The sequence below is a fragment of the Pithys albifrons genome, chromosome 3 (genome assembly GCF_047495875.1).
Source record: "Pithys albifrons albifrons isolate INPA30051 chromosome 3, PitAlb_v1, whole genome shotgun sequence".
In the NCBI taxonomy this organism is placed as follows: Eukaryota; Metazoa; Chordata; class Aves; order Passeriformes; family Thamnophilidae; genus Pithys; species Pithys albifrons.
The window spans coordinates 90253092-90271896 of NC_092460.1; the positions used below are offsets into that span (position 1 = coordinate 90253092).

Sequence of the window (18805 nt, forward strand, 5' to 3'; positions counted from 1 at the left end):
GTCACACAAATCCCTCTGCTAACAGTGCCTACTGTCCACATGTTGGCCAAGGAAGCTGAAAGGCAATTCTGTATTTGCACAGTCCTTGCCAGTAAGTAGACAATTGTACACAGAGCAATTTCCTCAAACCTATTAAGAGCTGTGTCCTGGTATTCAAAAATTATACCAGCATTAAAACAAGTAATATTAGAGATGAGATCCAGATCCAGTTGCAAGCTGTCCGCATGCACAGGAAAGAGCTGTTTGCACTTAACAGATGTGCCTCAGCATCACTGGACCCTACTCAGGTTCAACTCTGGTTTATAATTATTTGATTCTTACCCACTCTCTGCATTTCTTCTGCTGAAGGACTCTCCCCTCTTCCCAACTAAACTGAAAAGCAGAATGAGTTCTTGTCTGCATGGTTATTTCTGTGTAGTTACAGGGAATGTGCAAAGGCAAGACTGTTTAACATGACTGATAATATATTCTTTTTCACTTGCACAAATAGAATTCATTTGAGAAGGATGCTCTTGAGGCATAACAAGGATTTTGAATACACAAGTCAGACACAGTTGTGCTCAGATACTAACAAGATGTGAAAGATATTAAAAATGGTTGCCATTAGAAGAGAAATTAGTTACATGAGCATTCTGCAATTTCCTCAAATCTCTCACTCTCCAAATTAAAAGAGAGACACACTGCGTAATTCAAACACAAAAATACAAGGCGTGCCTTCATCTAGTGGCAAAATAAGAGTGTTGCCTCAAATTCACGGAAATGCAGAGATGAAAGAAATAAGAATCAAATAATAGAAGCTTAATGTGATTTTTCTCTAACAGCTAATGTAAAAGAATATCTAATTCCATCACTGATAGCAATCAAATAGTAAGGTTACAGTGCATGAGAAATTTATATTACTCTGAAGTAGTAGGTCTGATATTTAGCCTGTCCCTAAAAACTGCTATTGCAGGATGCAAACATGGGTTACAAAAAAGTCCTATCTCATGTAATTGCTAATTTTTGGGTGAAGAACTTGCCATTGCAAGAAAGAGGAAAGAGCTTGCTGTAGTCTGTTGAAGCTGATGCAATTATACTGTACAGGTATTATTCATCACTCTGTTTGTCAACTGGACAGGGCTGCTTGCATGGCCACAGAAAGGCTGTCAAGCACTGACTAAACACATTGACTTTCTCCTTCCAGTCTTGACTCTGAGACACAGATTGTTTCAAGTCTCTTGTATGATATCTATTATGGACCTCAAATTTGGGGTAATCTTTTGGAAAATGATAGATTAAAGGTTGTCTACATGCACTTGATATTGATTTCATTGTGCAAACAGATTTTGATACAGTCTTGATGTTTTATCCTTTGCTTTAGGGTCTTTGTTCTAGTCCGTCCTTTCCCCCAGATTTGGTCTGGCTGTTCCCCTCAGGTGCATTCCAGTTATTAGAGAAGGAGAGAAAGAGAGAGAGAAAACCAGATGTTGCTTGCTATAGCCACTGCAACTCCTGTATAACTTAACTGGTAGAAGACCCAAATCAGGGAGAGCCTGGCTTTTTCTGTGAACCCACCATAAAGCATGTTCATCATGGAATTCATCCTGGAAGAAAATTAGGTCCTACACACACATGCAAATTGAGACTAACATCTAAATGTGGATATACTTCTATGTGGAAGAGTTGAGGAGACCCGTGGTGATAACTCTGTAAAAATATTTGATTTAATGAATTACTATTATAGTTTATCTGCATTCCAAATGTTATATTACTACCTCTTTAGTACTTCTAAATACATCCAGATACCTGCACTATACTACAATGCATGCAATTGTTTTATAACGGATTATCTCTGACACACTGTGATTGGAAAAGCATTATATATTTGTAAGTCTGATATAGAATTGGATGACTCAGATGAAACTCTGGCCTTTGAAAATGGCTGTAAAAAACCCTGGGATGCTCTGTGGCCTCGGGGACTGCTGATAGTGGTGTCACTGCTGGAGCACCAGCAGTGCTGCACTGCTGTGTCCACACCTATCCATGCACCACCACTGACATGCATGTTGCTGTGCAAACTCATCTTTAGGAGCTGTGGCCATTAGGAAGTTAAGATATAACTGGTAAATGAGGCTATACAAAGAATGCGTTTTCTGAGAATTTTTTTTCTAGGTTTCGGTTAGCAAGAAGAGTTTGCCAGTTTGTGGTAATTTTTCTGGAATAGTTAAATTAAAAAGACTCTCAGAATTATAAACATCATGATTTTGTTCCTTCACTGAATTTTCTTAAGCTTATAATGCTTTCAATTGAAATAAAAAAAAATTCTCTAAATTTTTTAAAAAAATATTACTTCCAGTTGACTTGAAATTACAAAAGATGCTCTAGCAAAGATTAATTCCTTATTCTTGTGGCAAATGAAATTATTAAAGTATCACAATCCTGCTTTCAGAACTGACTATTGAAAGATAGTATTTACAACACTGCAGTTTAACATAAAAATGAATCAGCTTGGCACCTTGGCTAGAGTAGAATTTTTGACATGAAAAATTGCTCAAGTACACAATTATTAATATTATCCTTCTTTCCTAAACAATTCAGAACTATTTTTTCATTAAATAGGAACTGCACTAGAAACATTTGAATGTCTTATATAATAGTCAACAGCATTTCCTTTTGATGCAATCAAGTTTGGCCTAAAAAAACACACTCTTCTCTGATTTGCAGAAAATAATTCAAATAAGACAGACTAAACAGATTTTCAAAAACAATCTACCAAAAAAAAGGAAGCTTTTATGAACTGTGAGTATGTCCTGTCTGGAAAATGACCAGAGATAAGGCAACAGTTTTTTTGACTTCTCGTATTTGTGTTAGAACAACTCTCCTCAACTAAAATAAACCAGTGTTCTAAAATGTTAATAACATTCTAAAATGTTATTGAAAGTATAAATACATAAATGTGATCAATATTTTGGCACCGTGTTTAGTATTGCATGAATTTCCTGTGAAATTCGAAAGAGGAATCTACCCTCAAACTCACTTATTAAATCATTATCTTGGCTCGGCTTTGCAAAGGAAGATTTGGGAAGGGCTCTACCCACATGGGTGTGTCCTTCGAGCCTGCGCAGTGGATTTTTTAGGTGAGGCACAGCGTGCACAGAACTGGTCCCACCGTTTAAGTCCTGAGGTTCATCTGCCACGGCCGAGCGAGCTTGGGCAGTGACAGTGAAGTCCTCGGGAGTAGAACCTACAAGCTCCCTGTATTCCCAGGAGGTCTCCCATCCAAATACTAATTGGGGCTGACCATGCTGAGCTTCTAGGACCTGATGGGATTGGGTGTCAGGGTGGCATTTAACTGCCTTATTACAAAAACAAAGTTAAATACCCATGTGGATTCTAGTGCCAATGATGGGAGGCAGTGTCTCTGCTGTGGCTGGATGCCTGAGGACAACATGCCTGAGTCCACCAGGCTGTCTTCTGGCACGTGGACTTTTCTGGAGGTTTTGGTGGAAGAAAGTCAAACAGACTCTATTAAACCAGATGGGTACTGAGAGCACTGGTTGAGGCTCTGCCCAATATCAGGAGAATGAGCCCAGTAACATACTAGTGATGGAGTAACATTAATGCAGCCCCACACACTTGCATATAATGATGTTTCTTTTAAACCATGACCTGCACCTCTTTCTTAAAAGACATGAAAGCATTGTTAGCTTGCCGTCACTACCTCAATTTCCTCATTTTCCCGTTTCCTACTCTATCTGCTGCCTGTTTTTATGGAATCGCCCCAGTGCAAACCCCATGTTTTCTGTGCTCTTTAAGCTCTTCACCATGTCACAGGCACCCCCAGCTCAGCCCTGGCAGCTTTCAAGCTGGTGGGTTTGCAGGATTCAAAGGCGTGATTTCAGGCCAGTAATAATAAACTGCTGATAGACTTTGTTTATCAAGACTTGTTATTTTGCATACATAAAAGTGGAATATGTCACAAGTAACAGAGCAGCAGCATAATCCAACATGTTTCATGACTCACTATTAGCCTATGAATAAGTTCTCAAGGAACCAAGAAAAGGTGTCCAATATTATCTGACTTTTCCGCAGCTCTACTACAAGTGCTGCACAGTATGGCAAAAAAAGTCTCAGTAAATACAGCATAAAAGGATGCCGATTTTAATGCAGAAAAGATCAGTTTAATACAAAGAATTTTAATTTAATTCCATTTGGAGCTGAAGAAGAAAGCAATACATCAAAAGGAGCAAAACTGCCAGTGTACTCACATCACCGCTCTCAGACCTTTCTTGCAGAGCTCCTTTCTTCTTTTCCTTAGTACCCTGCCCTCCTCCTCCCACCTCCTTTATGCTCACACATGCATAGAAACACCCACTCTCCAGGCATCTCTAAGCATAAAATTACTGCCTTTTTTCCCTGTCTCCCTGCAGAACAAAAACAAATTATCTCATCTTCAGCTCCAGCATATTCTAGTCCAGTCAGTTTTCTCCCAGTTCTGCATCCAGTCTCTTGAGACGGGACCCTCTTCTCCTCCCTCCACCAGCTAGTTATCCCCTGAGGCTGATAGCTGAGACCTGGCAAAATGTCCAAGCCCAAGGCACCAAGAATTTGTCTACCTCCTGTACACAATCCTCACTTATTTGGGCATGGCAGCACAGCAGCATTCAGGGGATCCTGACTCCACCACAACGGCACCACTTCCCTCTGGTACCTCGTGCAGCAGGGGATGAGGAGAAGGAAGTGCTACCCAGGCAGCTCCAGCTGCTGCATGCACAGAGCATATGGGAGCAGCAGAGCATCTCAAACTCCACCTACATCCACTGACTCCGAGTCAATATCGCACTTATGTGACTGCAGGAGAGGAGAAGGCTTTTGTGGGGCAGAGACAGAAAAGGCTGGAAGAATTTCATCAGGATTCACTCCATGCCTGCTTCCTGGTTCAAAAAGTGCTCCTTAAGTCATTGAGAAATTTTCATTACAGGTCCTTAAACAAATAAGCCATTTTTTAAAATGTCAGAATCATCAATTACGAAGAGGCAGTTGCATAAGTGCTGGAATAAACTTTGCTCTTCTTACAAAGGCTCAGGGTCAGATAAGAGGTGTGTCTGTGCTAATATCCTGATTTCAGCTAAGAGACAGTGAAAGATGCTTTAGAAGTGAACTTAAAATAAAACTGCCTGAAATGTTTCTGTAACTCCCATTAGTTAAAGATTTGCAAAGCTCCTGGAATATGAGTTATATACCTGGAAATGTTTCCTCATGTCTAATGCAACCCTGGATAATTTTATGTTGTGCCATGCAATGATAAAACTCAGAGCAGTGACAAAAAATTTGACCCACATGTGATTAAGTACAGATTTCTGTTTTAATGTATCCTGCACAAGTGAACAATCACAGTGTTTGACCTTAATATCTTGAGCTGAACTCCATTAGGCTTCTCTTCACTAATGTTTTTGGTATTTATGATGAAAGTTGCTAACTGCAACAATTATTGGACTCTACAAAGTTCTAAAATGACTGTTTCTCCTGTTGAATGGGAAAATTCAGGTACAGGGATGTTAACAAATTTGTTCAAGGAAAACACTTACTAGCTGTCCAGAGAGATATTTCCCATTCTAAATACACAGCAGAAATTGTATCTTAAAAGACATTACTTAATTTATTCTTAAATTTTCAAAGGTTTAAAATTTGCTTTAAACTTAAGCTTTAAAATATGTTCCCAAAGAATAGTTAAAGGCAAACAATGAATTGAATTTCTGAACTCTCAGATCTTAATATAGAAATGGATTTCATTTGGCTGCACAAGTGTGGAGGTAGAGGTGAATATGCATTCTTAATTTATTTATTTTTATTACAAAATGAAAATAAGAGTCTGAAACTTAGCCAAATGTATACTTTTTTTGATAATTGACTTGTATAATAAAGCCCTATATACCAAAAGAAAATCAAAGGTGACATGGCTAATGATACTGAAAAGCACAGTTCCAGATTAATTTCATTATGAAATATGAAATTCTCACTTTTTCTGTCATCTCTTTATATATTAAGAAATGGTTTCTGACCTCAAAGAGCATTCTTCTTGTTAAGAAACAAGACATTATTTATTGAATGAAATAGTACATGAGATGATGCCTATTATTTTCAATTTATATTTTTTGTCTGTTCATACAAATAGCCAAATCACGTGAGATAGATTTTAATTGCATTTGATAGAAGAAAAGTTATTTCTGTAATTGCAGCATTTTTGGCAGCCACTGAGTTCATTGCACACTGCTGACTCAACTTGCAAAACTTACAAAAACTGCTCTAATAAATGTGAGGATTATGACAATATATTTGTCATCTCCTGACCAATGTTAAATATGCTACTGGCAGAATCTGCAGATTTCATATGATGGAGTTCAGATTGAAGAACAGATTTATGGGCTTCCTAGACTTGTCATACACAAAACAAGTGTGTACAACAATATAAACACTAAAAATGGATAAATTGGTGTATTACTATGTGATAGACAGAATAAAATGTTTAACATTTTTTCTGCCTTTGTATTTTGGATGTTGCAAGATGTATGACATAGTTTTAGTACCCTTGTCCATGGTTTTGGCCTTTGTGGCCATTTTTCCCATGAAGTCAGACCTTTACTTAGTAGTAATGTGAGACCACACATACTTGAATAGTTTATGCCCAAATATTCTCTCTGCTTTCTCACCTTTGCCCTTTCCCATTTTATCATGTTCCTTGATATGGCACCTCTGACTAGCAGATCTCATTTACTCATGTTACAGAGACCAAGAGCGGTAGCTTAGGTTAATGAGGGGGTGTATGTCTTCTGTATATGGTTTGTGTTGCATTTGTCCAAAAGATACAGGATTTTTATATTATTACAGATCATATCTCCATTATGCCCTGTCTTCCCATCAAATTACTTCATCTTTGGTTTCTGGGTTAAATAAAAACATAAATGCAGTGGTCAAAGGTGAAATAGTCGGATAAAAAGACAGTAAGTGCTATATTGGCATGGCTGAACATTTCAGTCCTCAGCCATCTCTAATCAAATACGTTCAGCTTTCTATAGCTGGTGTTGGAAGAGTTGCTTTAATGGCTTAAACATCAGAACAAACTTACCACATATAAGCAGACCTGCTCATATGCTCTCTCCTGCAGAAGACTATTGCACCACACTTACAGAACCCAGAACTTCAACTATTTACCTGTCCAATATTTTACTACTTTGAGCAACAAGCACATATTATCATTCTTGGGACTGATAAACACAGATCAAAATACAGTGCCAACAAATGCAAGTGGCTTTCAAAACGAACTGCCATAAACCATGCATACTATGAGTTGTCTTGTGTGTAAACACGGATTTTATAAAAGTAAAATGAAAGACTGCTGTTCTTTTCAGATTCCTCCTGCATTTCTGTGTATTACCTGGACTCGAAGAAAAAGAGTCTTTTGAAGAAAAGTCACTACAAGAAAGAAAACAAGTTACATATATTATTCAATCCTAATATTGGTATATTCCTTATGGGCGCCAATAATATATGGAAGCAAAATATTCTAAGTGCTGAAGATGAAAATGAGTTCATAATCCCCAGTATATAGCTGAACTCAACTATCAGACAACTTACAATGTTGTTTGAATAGTTAAATGAGAGAAAATTAAGCCTATTAAGTTTAAAAGGGTTTTTGTAGTTTCCTTTAAGTATTCATAAAACCACAAACGTGAGCTTTGAATTAGGCTAGGGGAAACAAATATCCTTAAAATTGTCAGAAAAGAAAAGGGTTATTGTTGCAGTAATTAAACAATCACTGTTTGCTGCAAGAGATGATAGGGAAAAAAACAAGTCTATTAATGCACTCCTTGTTGAAGGAGGAAGGAGGTTGTTTAAGCAGGTGTCTAATGTCATTTTGTTATGGATTAGCAAAGTAGGCCTAAATTTAGGCTTTAAAGTTCAGACCAGGCCTGGGATTGCCAGCTGACTTGAGCTGAGCTGGGCTAGCTAACAGCTGACTTCTTCTAGGCAATAATATTGTATTCCATACCACACTACATCATCTCAAAAGGGGTAAAATCCAGTGTGTGGGAGTGGCTTAGTCAGTTCCACCATGGCTGCACAAGAAGAAGAATGTGCCACAGCTCTTCTACAATGCTAGGCCCCTGCTCCTGCTGCCGCTACTTGCATTTTGTTTGAGTTCTGGGAAGTAGAAATATTTTGTTGTTATACCTTCTCTTTCTTGCAGGGTGTCTTTTAGATCACTTATAGATTTAGAGTAATACACTTTGTATTAATTGGGGAGTGGGAAGTTATTTCTTGTTATACTATACATGACTTGTGTGTGTGTTATATTGTAGTTTTCTCTTAATTTTCTCTTTTCTGTATAAATACATATAGTTTCAGCATAAAACTAGTTTTGGACTTTTTTTCCTTTCCCCCTTTTCACTTGGACACTTGGCGTTTTGCCAGCTCAACCCAAGACACATATACAGCAGCCTTGGGCAGGCATTTGAGGTATTCATGTGACTTGCAGTTCCACATAGAACTTACAAGAGACTGCTGCCTGCAAGGGCAGGAGGAGGCTGGGTGGGATCCCTGGAACTTTGAATGGCACTGAACACCTACATTTATGCAACTGAATTGCACCCAAATGTAGGCAGTCTCAGTTATCTGCTGGAGGCAACCTTTTCCTCCCTATTGACACCATATTGGAGATTTATCTTCCTTAATGTCCTGCTTTGCACCACCCTGAATTAAGGTACTAAGCCCAAAACTTGAGATAGAAGATTCCTGAAATTTCTATGTTATGGCATACTTCAGGGCTAAACCCCAAGATGTGGAGTCAGACACCATGGAGTTCCATTAGTACTAACAGTGCAAATCCAGAATCATCTCATGAAGTGAGACATTTGACATGAAGACAAGAAGTTCTTAAGATTTTTTTTTTGTAATTGTTCCTGTGACTTAAGGAATATACTGTGCATTTTCAGAAGCATTTTGAAATCCAACTTAGATGCTCTACTGTAATTGTTCTTTCAGTTTGCATATAGAATTTTAATTGAAGACTTCAAGGGAATAGCCAAATGATAGGGCTAAAAAGAATCAGTAGCTCCCTTTGTACCTCGAGGAATGTCTATTGTATGCAGTGCTTAATGAATGCTCAGTAGCTCAGGTAGGCAACATGGACTCAGCCTCTAACTCCAAATCAGGCAGAACAAATAAAGACACATGGATTTTCTCCAAGGATATTGAATATCACACCAGTCAATCAAAAAAAATCTGACAAGGTGCACATAAAGACCTCAGACATACACAGTGACAGTGTGTGATACACAAAGTATAGATACTTTTTTCTTAGTTTAGGCTCATCTCTGTCCTGGTTATCATTTGATGAGTACCTAACAATACTGTAAGTCTCAAAAGAACAAAAATATGAAGAAAACACTAAAATAGGAACTCATAGAGATAAGACTTCAGTAATTTTGTGACAAAAGTAGACATCTTTCCCAGTCCTTTGGTTAACATAAGGAGAAATTTGAAGATATTACTGTGACCTCTGTAACAAATTCATTTTATCTGAAAGTCACAGAAATACAAAAAATATAATGGAAAATTAATCTTAGAAAATATTAATGCAAGTACTAAAATTTCTAGCAACCTAAATACTATCTCCCAGTCTTTCTATTTATATGCATAGTTCAACAAATTGCCTGCTTTAAAATATGAAAAAAGTGGGATTTAAAAATAATCTTTTTCTGCTACCAAGTTCTTAATTGTTATTAATATTCCTAAAATGCAAATATTAGTTTTACTGTCACCAGCAAACATTTAAAACCACGAGTCATATCCCTTCCTCTAGCTAAAGAGAGTCTCTATATATGACATCAAATAAATAGTAAAACTGGCTTTTTTTTCTTTGCTTTATGTTTGAAACCTTTTAAATATAATGTGGTCATACTTCAGCACTTTCCTCTGTGACAGGGGAATAGAAACTTTTATCCTGTAAAATTTAAGTTAAGATTTACATTTAGTTCCCTTTAAACAACAACAACAACAAAGATTTAAGAGTTGTGCTTTAAAGAATTCTGGTTACATAGAAATTCAGGATAAAATAGTGAGGACTACCAACACTGACAGATTCTTAAAATAGGGTTAATTTTAACTGTACACCTCTTGAACAGTTTTTTATTAGTTATATGACATGTGCAAGTTTTATGGTGAGAAACATAAAGTGGATTAAATGAAGTGGGATGCTGTGTTACTGCACAAATTATAAAAAAGGTTATATCTGTCTCAGCTATGAACTAGCAGGGCATTATTAGCTCCATCCTGTTGTGTGCTGTAAAGATCACAGTGTTCGTGTTGTAGTTCCAGCCTCCATGCCCTCTCAATGTCTTCTCCTTGAAAAGCCAAATTAAACTGTGAAATGAGAGAAGACTGGTACTGGAAAACCAGACTGCAGTTTTAATAAATAGTTACTTCTTGTTTGCCTCACAAAAAAAGAAAGGTGAAAGGAACGATAGGTTTTGGTTGTAGCTGTTACAAAGATAGTGTTTCTACCATGCTTTGCACCATTTCATCATTTTCCTGGCGGATGTTGGAATGCAAACAGTAAATATAACACAAATCCACACCGATGGGTGGGAGAAATCACTCTCCGTGATGCCTGAAATAATTTTTGTTATTTCTGTTACTTACTTTCCAAACAGTTAATTTTCCTTCTCTTAACTTCATGGGATTAATAGCAACATACGACGACAGAGAGATGTTCAGCCCTAGACAGACTAAACCAGTCCAGATGAAACACCCTAGCTGCCAAACAAAGCGGGCATACTACAGGAGGCTGATAACACAAGCTGGTTTTGTGTCTGCTGCTCCTCTCAGACCTGGCACTGGGCAGCAGCTTGCAGCTGCAGGACTGACACTTGATGAGGCCTTGGTGTATATTAAGAGTGTTTTAGACTGAAGATTCATAACAGCAATGAAAAGATTGTCATTTCTCAGCAGTCCAACTAGTAGCACAGTCTCCCATGTTCCTAAACACCATGCCTTAATTTTGGGATGCCAGTCTCCTGGAGCCACTGGATGAGGTGGTGTCAGGCAGGTGAGATAACTGAATTTCAGCCAGTTTCTGGTTATGTGGCAATGAAACCCTACCTGTGTGTGACCAGTTCTTCATCGAGATCCTGGTCAGTGACCCTCTTGGAATGGCAATTGTGGTAAACAGTTGCCATCAAGGGAAGGAAATGTTGTAAAAGAGAATATCATCAGATGGATTTTCACTGTGAGAGAGACATGAGCTGTTTGAAAAAGAAGATAGGTGCAGTGGTAAGTGGTCATGATACATTGAGCCCTTTAGTGATATTGTGACAGTACTGACGTTCTCAGATGACTCCCAAAACATGGATTTTATTTTAATACACTTGCTTCTTTGGATTGAAGGCATTCTTTATGCATACATTGTTCATATTTTCTATTGCTGAAATTGGACAGTTTGCTTCATATCTGATCTGAGATGTTGGTTTGTTCGTATGAACTGATGATGGATAAACAGGGAACAGAATTAAGGATCTGTTTGAATTTTTAGAACTGCATCCTTTCACAGATGTCCCCAAATCCTTCTGTCATAACTACCCTTTACAGAGGTTGCAAGATATTGGCCTTGCTGTGAAAAGAACATGCATTAATGAAACTAGATAATTATTTCCTAAGCTTAGTGACATTGTAGGGTCAACCACCTGATAATGGCTTTCATTTTGCTCTTATTCAGTTAAATAACAACATTTATGACTTTGTAGATTAATGAATGTGGTTTCTCCAATTTGCTTACATTTAAAGTAACCTTAGCTTCTTGAAAAATTCATCATATGCAGAAGATTGTTATGGGTCTTGACAGCAGGTCCACTAATAGCAACAAGACCATAGGTCATTCCTTCTAGCATTTTTAACAGCTTGTTCATTCCATTTGGAGACCTTTAAGGTGCAGTAGAAATTTTAAGTGGTAGATGTGGGACCAGACTCTAGACTCTAGCTTTCTAGTCTCTAGGCTTCATCCTATTACAGTCATGCAAAAGTGGTAGAGGTCTACTTATATGGTAGATGTAGACGTCTATCTTGTAGACAGACATCTCTATCTGCTAGCTGAACCTTATCTTTATGAATTTCTGGCTCTAGAACAGATCAGCTAACATAGCAAAAATACCATTCCTGAGAGAATAACATCTCGAGAAGCCAAAGTTTGCATTGTTTAGAGATGACTTAGTATCTAAAGCTGGCCAAGTGTATGCCTGGCAGATGAAATGAAAGAATATGTTTCCCCTTTCTTGATTCACACTGTTGACCTATGACATTTCACCACAGATCGATCTATCTATCTATCTATCTATCTATCTATCTATCTATCTATCTATCTATCTATAAATATAGATATATTTATTTCTGGAAAGTTCAACATGTAATCACCACAGATCTTTGTTAGTCAGAAGGGTCATCACCAGATTCAACCACTTGCTGTTTCCTGGAAATTTTCACCAAAAGAAATGGAGCTTGCTGAAATACAGAGTGAGAATCTTTCCTCAAGCTCGATTATGTGGGAGTGTTCCAGTTTATCCAGTCCATTGAATAACCTTGAGAATTTCAGGAAAGTTTCTGCCTTTGCAGCTTGAGCTTTCATCTGAGTCAGCCGCAGGCCTAAATCTTTGTTTGCCTTAGAACAGCAGTCATTCAAAATCACTCACTGTATAAAAATCCTTTCATGTAGATGCAGTGTTTTACCAGTGATGTTCACTCAGCATTTTAATGGGATGCAGAGGCCTCTTAAATACAGACAGTTTTCTATTGGCTGCATGAAGCTTCAGACGAGACAAAGCAATGTAGCCTCCCAGACAACAATGTGGTATCAGCTGCCAGGCTGTCCTGAGGTAGACAGAGATGCTGTGGAGTGTAATGTTCATATCCAGCAGCTTGATTGAGCTCCAAATGCTAAAACGAGTCCTAGAAAGGCATTTGCAGTATTATTAACAGCCATTAGCTCACAGATGCTAGATTTACATGAGGGCATAAGAGCCCTTACGAATTCTGAAACATCTGGTAAATGGGATCAGGAATGCAATTTTGTTTGGTTTTGACTCATTCACTGAGATGTGGTTCCTCTGAGTCTACTTGTGAGGTTTATTGTGGGTCTAGGACAAATGTAAGTATCTCTTAGTGCTCAGCACTGGGCACCAAGTGGTTCTCACAGATTGTTAGGACCTCAGACATCTCTTGTTGCATCTCAGTGCACTCAGTTTGCCTCACTGCTTTATTGTTTCATAGCAATGCCAAGTTACTGTCAGGCAGCTGCTTCTGTGTTCCCAGTGGCTTCCAAGGTTTCAGCAGTGTTCCTTAGGTGTCAGTATCGGGACAGGCACCATTTAACATCTTTGTTGGTGACTTGGACACTGGGATTGAGTGCAGTTTCAACAAGGTCCCAACACCACCAAACTGTGTGGTTTGGTCAACACTGGAGTTCCACTTGGTCTAGTGGAAGATGTACCTGTTCATGGTACAGGGGATGGAACTGGATGATCTGGAAGGCCCTTTCCAACACAAACCATTCTGTGACTGTCTATGATTCTGTGTTCCAAAGGTTGAAATCCAAAATGGTTCCATTTTGAAACCTGCAGGTAAACTCACACTGTTATGATTGTGTTAAATGGTGACTGTATCTTACATAGACTCACTCTTTGAATAGCATTTCTATCTGACCCCTATGTTAGATTTTGGGTGAAGTAAACCAAAGTTACAATGGTAGTTTTCTCCAAGCTTGTTTCTTTAACAATTAGCTTGAAGTACAGTGATGGTGTCTTCAGCCTGTGGCCAAGATCAGTAAGATCTTTCTTTTTTTCCCCAAATTGGATGCAGGTCTGAAGCATGAAGATTTTGATAACCACTTTGCCAAAGAATAACATCAGCCTTGCAAGGGTCCACAATTAAATTAGAGCTGGGAGCATCAGCACCTGTAGTTATCCCTTACACTCAGGTGGCTTCACAGATCATTGTCCCTGACCCCAAAAATTTCTACTGTGATGCCTTACTGCCACAATATGATGTTTTGATCATTAATCAAAGCTTCCTATGAGTCTGACCATATCTGATCAGACAGCTGATCCAATAGCTGGAGTGCACAAAAATTAAACAACACCACACAGTTTGTGTCAAAAGAATAAATAAAATCTATTTTAAAAGCTCTATTCCTCCTCAATGATTGCTACCTAACAAACAAAAAGGAACATATGTAATTTCAAATAGTTTTCTGACCAAAGATTTTAGCAGCTTTATAAACAAAAAGCTATTGGAACCTGGGAGGCTTTCATATCTTCAGAAGATAAGGTGTAAAAATGGCTGAATAGGAAGAGCAATCCTACTTCACCAGCACTTTACTGAACAGTGTTTTTATAAACATTCTGACCTTACACATATTTTTTCAGTGTACCCTGATCATCTTTAGAAATTACTTCAAATATTGATAGAAATTACATTAGATGTCACAATCTTTAGTCTGAGATTCTGCAATTACTTTACACCAGAGCTCTGTTGCTCTTAACAATGAAGACATCTGAGACTAAAATTTGTTCTGAGATGTAATTTTCTATGTTTGCAGATTACATAATTATAGAGTGATTATGTATTTGAACGTACATTTCTGTTTTGCATTCTTAATGTAATCAAATTAGTTACCTCAGGGAAAAAAAAATCAGTGTTATTTCCATACATTTTAAAGGACATTTTCCCTATATATTCTCATCTGTGTCTGCAATAATCATCTTCAATAATATTATGAAACCTATATTCAATTTCAATAAAAATTTAAGTAAGTTGCAAGAAAACCCTGCTTTCCAGAGAGAAGAACTCCATATGAACAAGTTCACCAATAACCAGCCCACACTTCAGATGGAGTAACAAGTATATTTGAGTGCAGCATCTGAGAATGCTAAACCATGACAAACAAGGAAAAGCTCTCATGTCATCTATTAGGTAATATGAAAACATTTGGGGAAAAGTGAAGTGCATGTTACTGAAATCTTCCAAACTTCAGGAAGTCTGTTGTATATGCTCAACCAGCTAATTTAATAAGCTTTGCCTTTGGGAACCAAATTGCATTAAGTTAAAATGGCAACAAGCAATGAGGATTAAAAAAGCTGTTAGACTAATCTTTTTATTAAAACCAATGCCAACAAACCGTATTCCACTTCTTTCTTACATTTTACTTCTTCATATCAATTTTCTGTTTATCTATTTGGCATTAGAAACATCGTGCCAGCTATAACATAAGATTTGAAGCAAACTAAGTTTTATTTAAAAAAAAATGTTTTTAACAACCTTCACACTTCCTACTTGCCAAGTCCTGGAGAGTCTTATGGAATAAACTAGAGTTCAGGGTGATTTATTCTGACATATGATTGTCCAGATCACTCATTTACTATGAGAAAAGAAGGATGAAAGGAAATTTCCAGAAAAATCACTTGAGACTATTCCATCAGCATTATTTGTGCCTGTGTGTGTTTCTATGTCTGCCTCCCAGACCACAACATACTACAAGGATCCTGCTCGGCTGCTGTGGTCCATCCAGGGTGACCCAATATCACAGTTTAGAAAATCATCTTCACAGTTACTATGGCCACCATGAACTTGGTTTTCTGCAGAGGCAACAAAAATCCCAAAATACCACTTCTTTATTATGAAAGCCCAGCTGGATCTAAGGAACAAAAATCATAAAACCATAGAATGTTTTGGGTTGAAAGGGACCTTCAGGATCATCTGGTACCTATTCCCTTGCCATGGGCAGGGATGCCACTCACTAGACTAGGTTGCTCAGAGCTCCATTCAACCTGGCCTTGAACACTTCCAGGGATGGGGCATCCACAGCTTCTCTGGGTAAAAGTCTTCACCACAGGAGTGGTGAAGTACTGGGACAGGAGTCCACAGAAGCTGTGGAATCTATATCATATAAAATTTCCTCAAGTCTCATAGATGAAGCCCAGAGAAACCTGATCCAGCTGCAAAGTTAAACCTGTTGTAAAAACGAGGTAAGGGACTGGAAGTCCCTGCCAACTGAAATTATTCTATTATCCTCTGAATGTCTTCTTCTACAGAAGATGCCAGCTTGCTTGGAAACTGACTTCATCTTCCTCCAGAGAAGTTTTATTCGCGCACAGACCTGACATGACCCTACAAACCTTTCAGACAGTGGTTTGCAATCTTCATCAATCTGTGGAGAGGAAAATAATCCCGGGGTGGTCCAGACCTTTAGAGCAGCTTTAAATCTCTTCAGAGGAAGATTTTTTCTTTTGTTAGTTCTCACAGATTCTTTATTAATAGGATACAAGTGTCTATGTGTCCATATGCCACATTGAAAACTCTTGTTTTGATGGTTATAATGACAACAATGTTGGATCAGACTCAAGGGCTTATTTTGCAAAACCATCCTTTCTAAAGAAATAAATTTTCACTTAGTAGTCTGTGCTCTATCTCTGTTGTTTCCAGACTCCCCTTAAGCTTATAAACCAAGGAACATCATATCCCATTTGTATGTAGGAAAATGTAGACATCTTTTCTCCCTTAAAATATTGTGAAATGGGAAAACAAGCAACTTGGCATTTATTAGAAAGTAAAATGACAAGAAAGTTTTACTGAGAAACTTACCTTTTCTACACATTAACACAGTCATATGGAAAAACGTATGCAGTCATGGAGAGAGTGACTCAGAAACCTATTTCTCATTCTACTTCTCATATAAAAGAATAGAGGAACCTTCTTAATTACCTGTTTCCATTTTCCCATCTTGTGCTGCAGGCCCATCAGGAATTACACTCTTCACCTGGAGAAACTCATCAGGCTCGTCCCCACCAATGATGGTAAATCCAAACCCCATGTTGCTTTTCTTAAGAGTTGTGCTGAGGAAAGTCCCCTTCAGCTGTGATGCATCACGGGTGAAGAGTGGTTTTTCTACATCAGTCAACACAAACAAAAAAGACAAAAGTTCTGATCTAGTTATAACACAGCAGGGACAGCAGACAACAATATTGGCTTGCAGCAAGTGACAGTGTATGAAACACAAGAAAATAAAGGGTGCAGGCATTCCAGGAAAATATTTGTGAGTTCTTGTATTAATACAAAGCTTAAAACATATTTCTTATCTATGGCAGATCAGCCATAAAATTGGAGTTATAAATATTCTTTCATATTAGAAATACATTTAGAAGTGGATATTGTGTCGCTAAAATAATTACAACAATAAAAATGATCTGTGAGGTAATTTAAAAACCTCTTTCCTAACCCATAAATCCTGCTTTGTCTGCAAAGTAATACATTCTCCACAATTTCCCTCCCAAACACAATGAGGAAAATATCGCCTCTGAACATCTCATTCCATTTGTGCTTTCCTCTCCAGACACACGGGGGGTTTGGCATCCAAACTGTGACACACACAACTGCTGTGCAACCTTCACGTGCCCTCTCTGCGTGCCATGGTGTGGTGAGGGTGGTGGGGACTCCCCGTGCCTCTCTCCCATGCTGCACGTGGTGAGGAGGGGTTGGAGGAAGGTGCGAGGGTTGTGACTTGCGCTGCTCTGGCTGCAGCCGCAGCGGTGGCTGGGCTTGGGGCAGCAGAGCACGTACCGTACAGCCTGCGCGTCCCCCGCCACTGGGACAGGTCACTCACGCTGCAGGACCTCTTGGGAGCAAGGCACAGGCGGGCAAATTTGGGTCTAGGTAAGGTTGATGAGGAGCTTTGTACTGTTACAAAGGAGAACAAGCCTCATTCTCTGACTACAACCTCATATGAAAATTCATTCGTCTCTACCAATATTGTTTGCTGCTTACACAGCTCATTTTAAGGACATTAATTTTTACGTTACTAAGTGGCTGTATTCTTGTAAACTCCTATAACACTATGCTTGAGGCTTTTAAGTTAATTGATGCTTACTAGATGAACTAGCTTAGAAACATACCAAACATCAATTAAGAGTAATTTAGAGAAAGTACAATTAATTATTTCAGTGTTGCCAACCTTGGCTGCTCAAGAAAAAGTTGCACCTTTCCAGGGAAGAATTTGATTTTATTTAGAAAATTACTTTGGGGCTCTTACTGTGCTTTCGGTTTCTCAGCCTTTAGGAAATACTAGAGTCAAGTTCTCTGTCTTTTCTCTGCACCTCTGACGCTTAGGCATTATAGGTGGCTTGTGAGTCCTGCAACTATTAGACATTTAAGGGAGAAAAATGTTAGAATAGAGGTGACAATATTGTGAGAATTGGCAACACTACTCTTCTAATCAGACTATGACAAAATCATTGTCACATAAACAGGAGAACAGGATCTTTCATCTTAACTAAGAGAGTTGAACAGTACTGTACCTCGGAAACCTTGGGCCTGCATAGGCTTTGTTCCAAGTTCTGCGTTGGGCATGTTATGCTGCTGTAGCTTCCTTTTTGCTTCTAGGACAGGGTTTTCAAATTGAGTTCTTCTATTTATGTGGCTGGAAAAAATTTGGTTTGATTAAAAACTGGGTTCAGTTGGGGAAAAATGATAATTTTCACAGTAAGATGCTGTATGTGACTAAGGAGTGTGTGGTTAATGGGTGAACCATTACAAAGCCCCAACGGGCCTGAGCATGTCCCTGATACTCCACACAATTTTGTTGGGGACAATCTGCACTGCCTAATGAACAGCACTGAGCAGTGTCCTCTCATTTCTATATGTCAAACTCTGCTAGAGACAAATGGTTTGGATCCATGGGACTACATATTAAACAGCGGTACTGCTGAAGCATGCTAACAGCAACAGT

General features: G+C 38.4%; 1 protein-coding gene across 10 annotated transcripts in view; it reads right to left on the bottom strand.

Annotated features, from left to right (window-relative positions):
* The window catches only part of MAGI2 (membrane associated guanylate kinase, WW and PDZ domain containing 2), a 729608-nt gene that overhangs the window by 128227 nt on the left and 582576 nt on the right, over positions 1-18805 (bottom strand). For all 10 annotated transcript variants that reach the window (XM_071552704.1, XM_071552708.1, XM_071552706.1 and 7 more), the window contains 2 exons: positions 18375-18496; positions 16786-16968 (listed from right to left, as the gene is read on the bottom strand). In XM_071552704.1, the coding sequence (XP_071408805.1) occupies positions 16786-16968; positions 18375-18496 (305 nt within the window). The remainder of the gene's footprint in view (positions 1-16785; positions 16969-18374; positions 18497-18805) is intronic.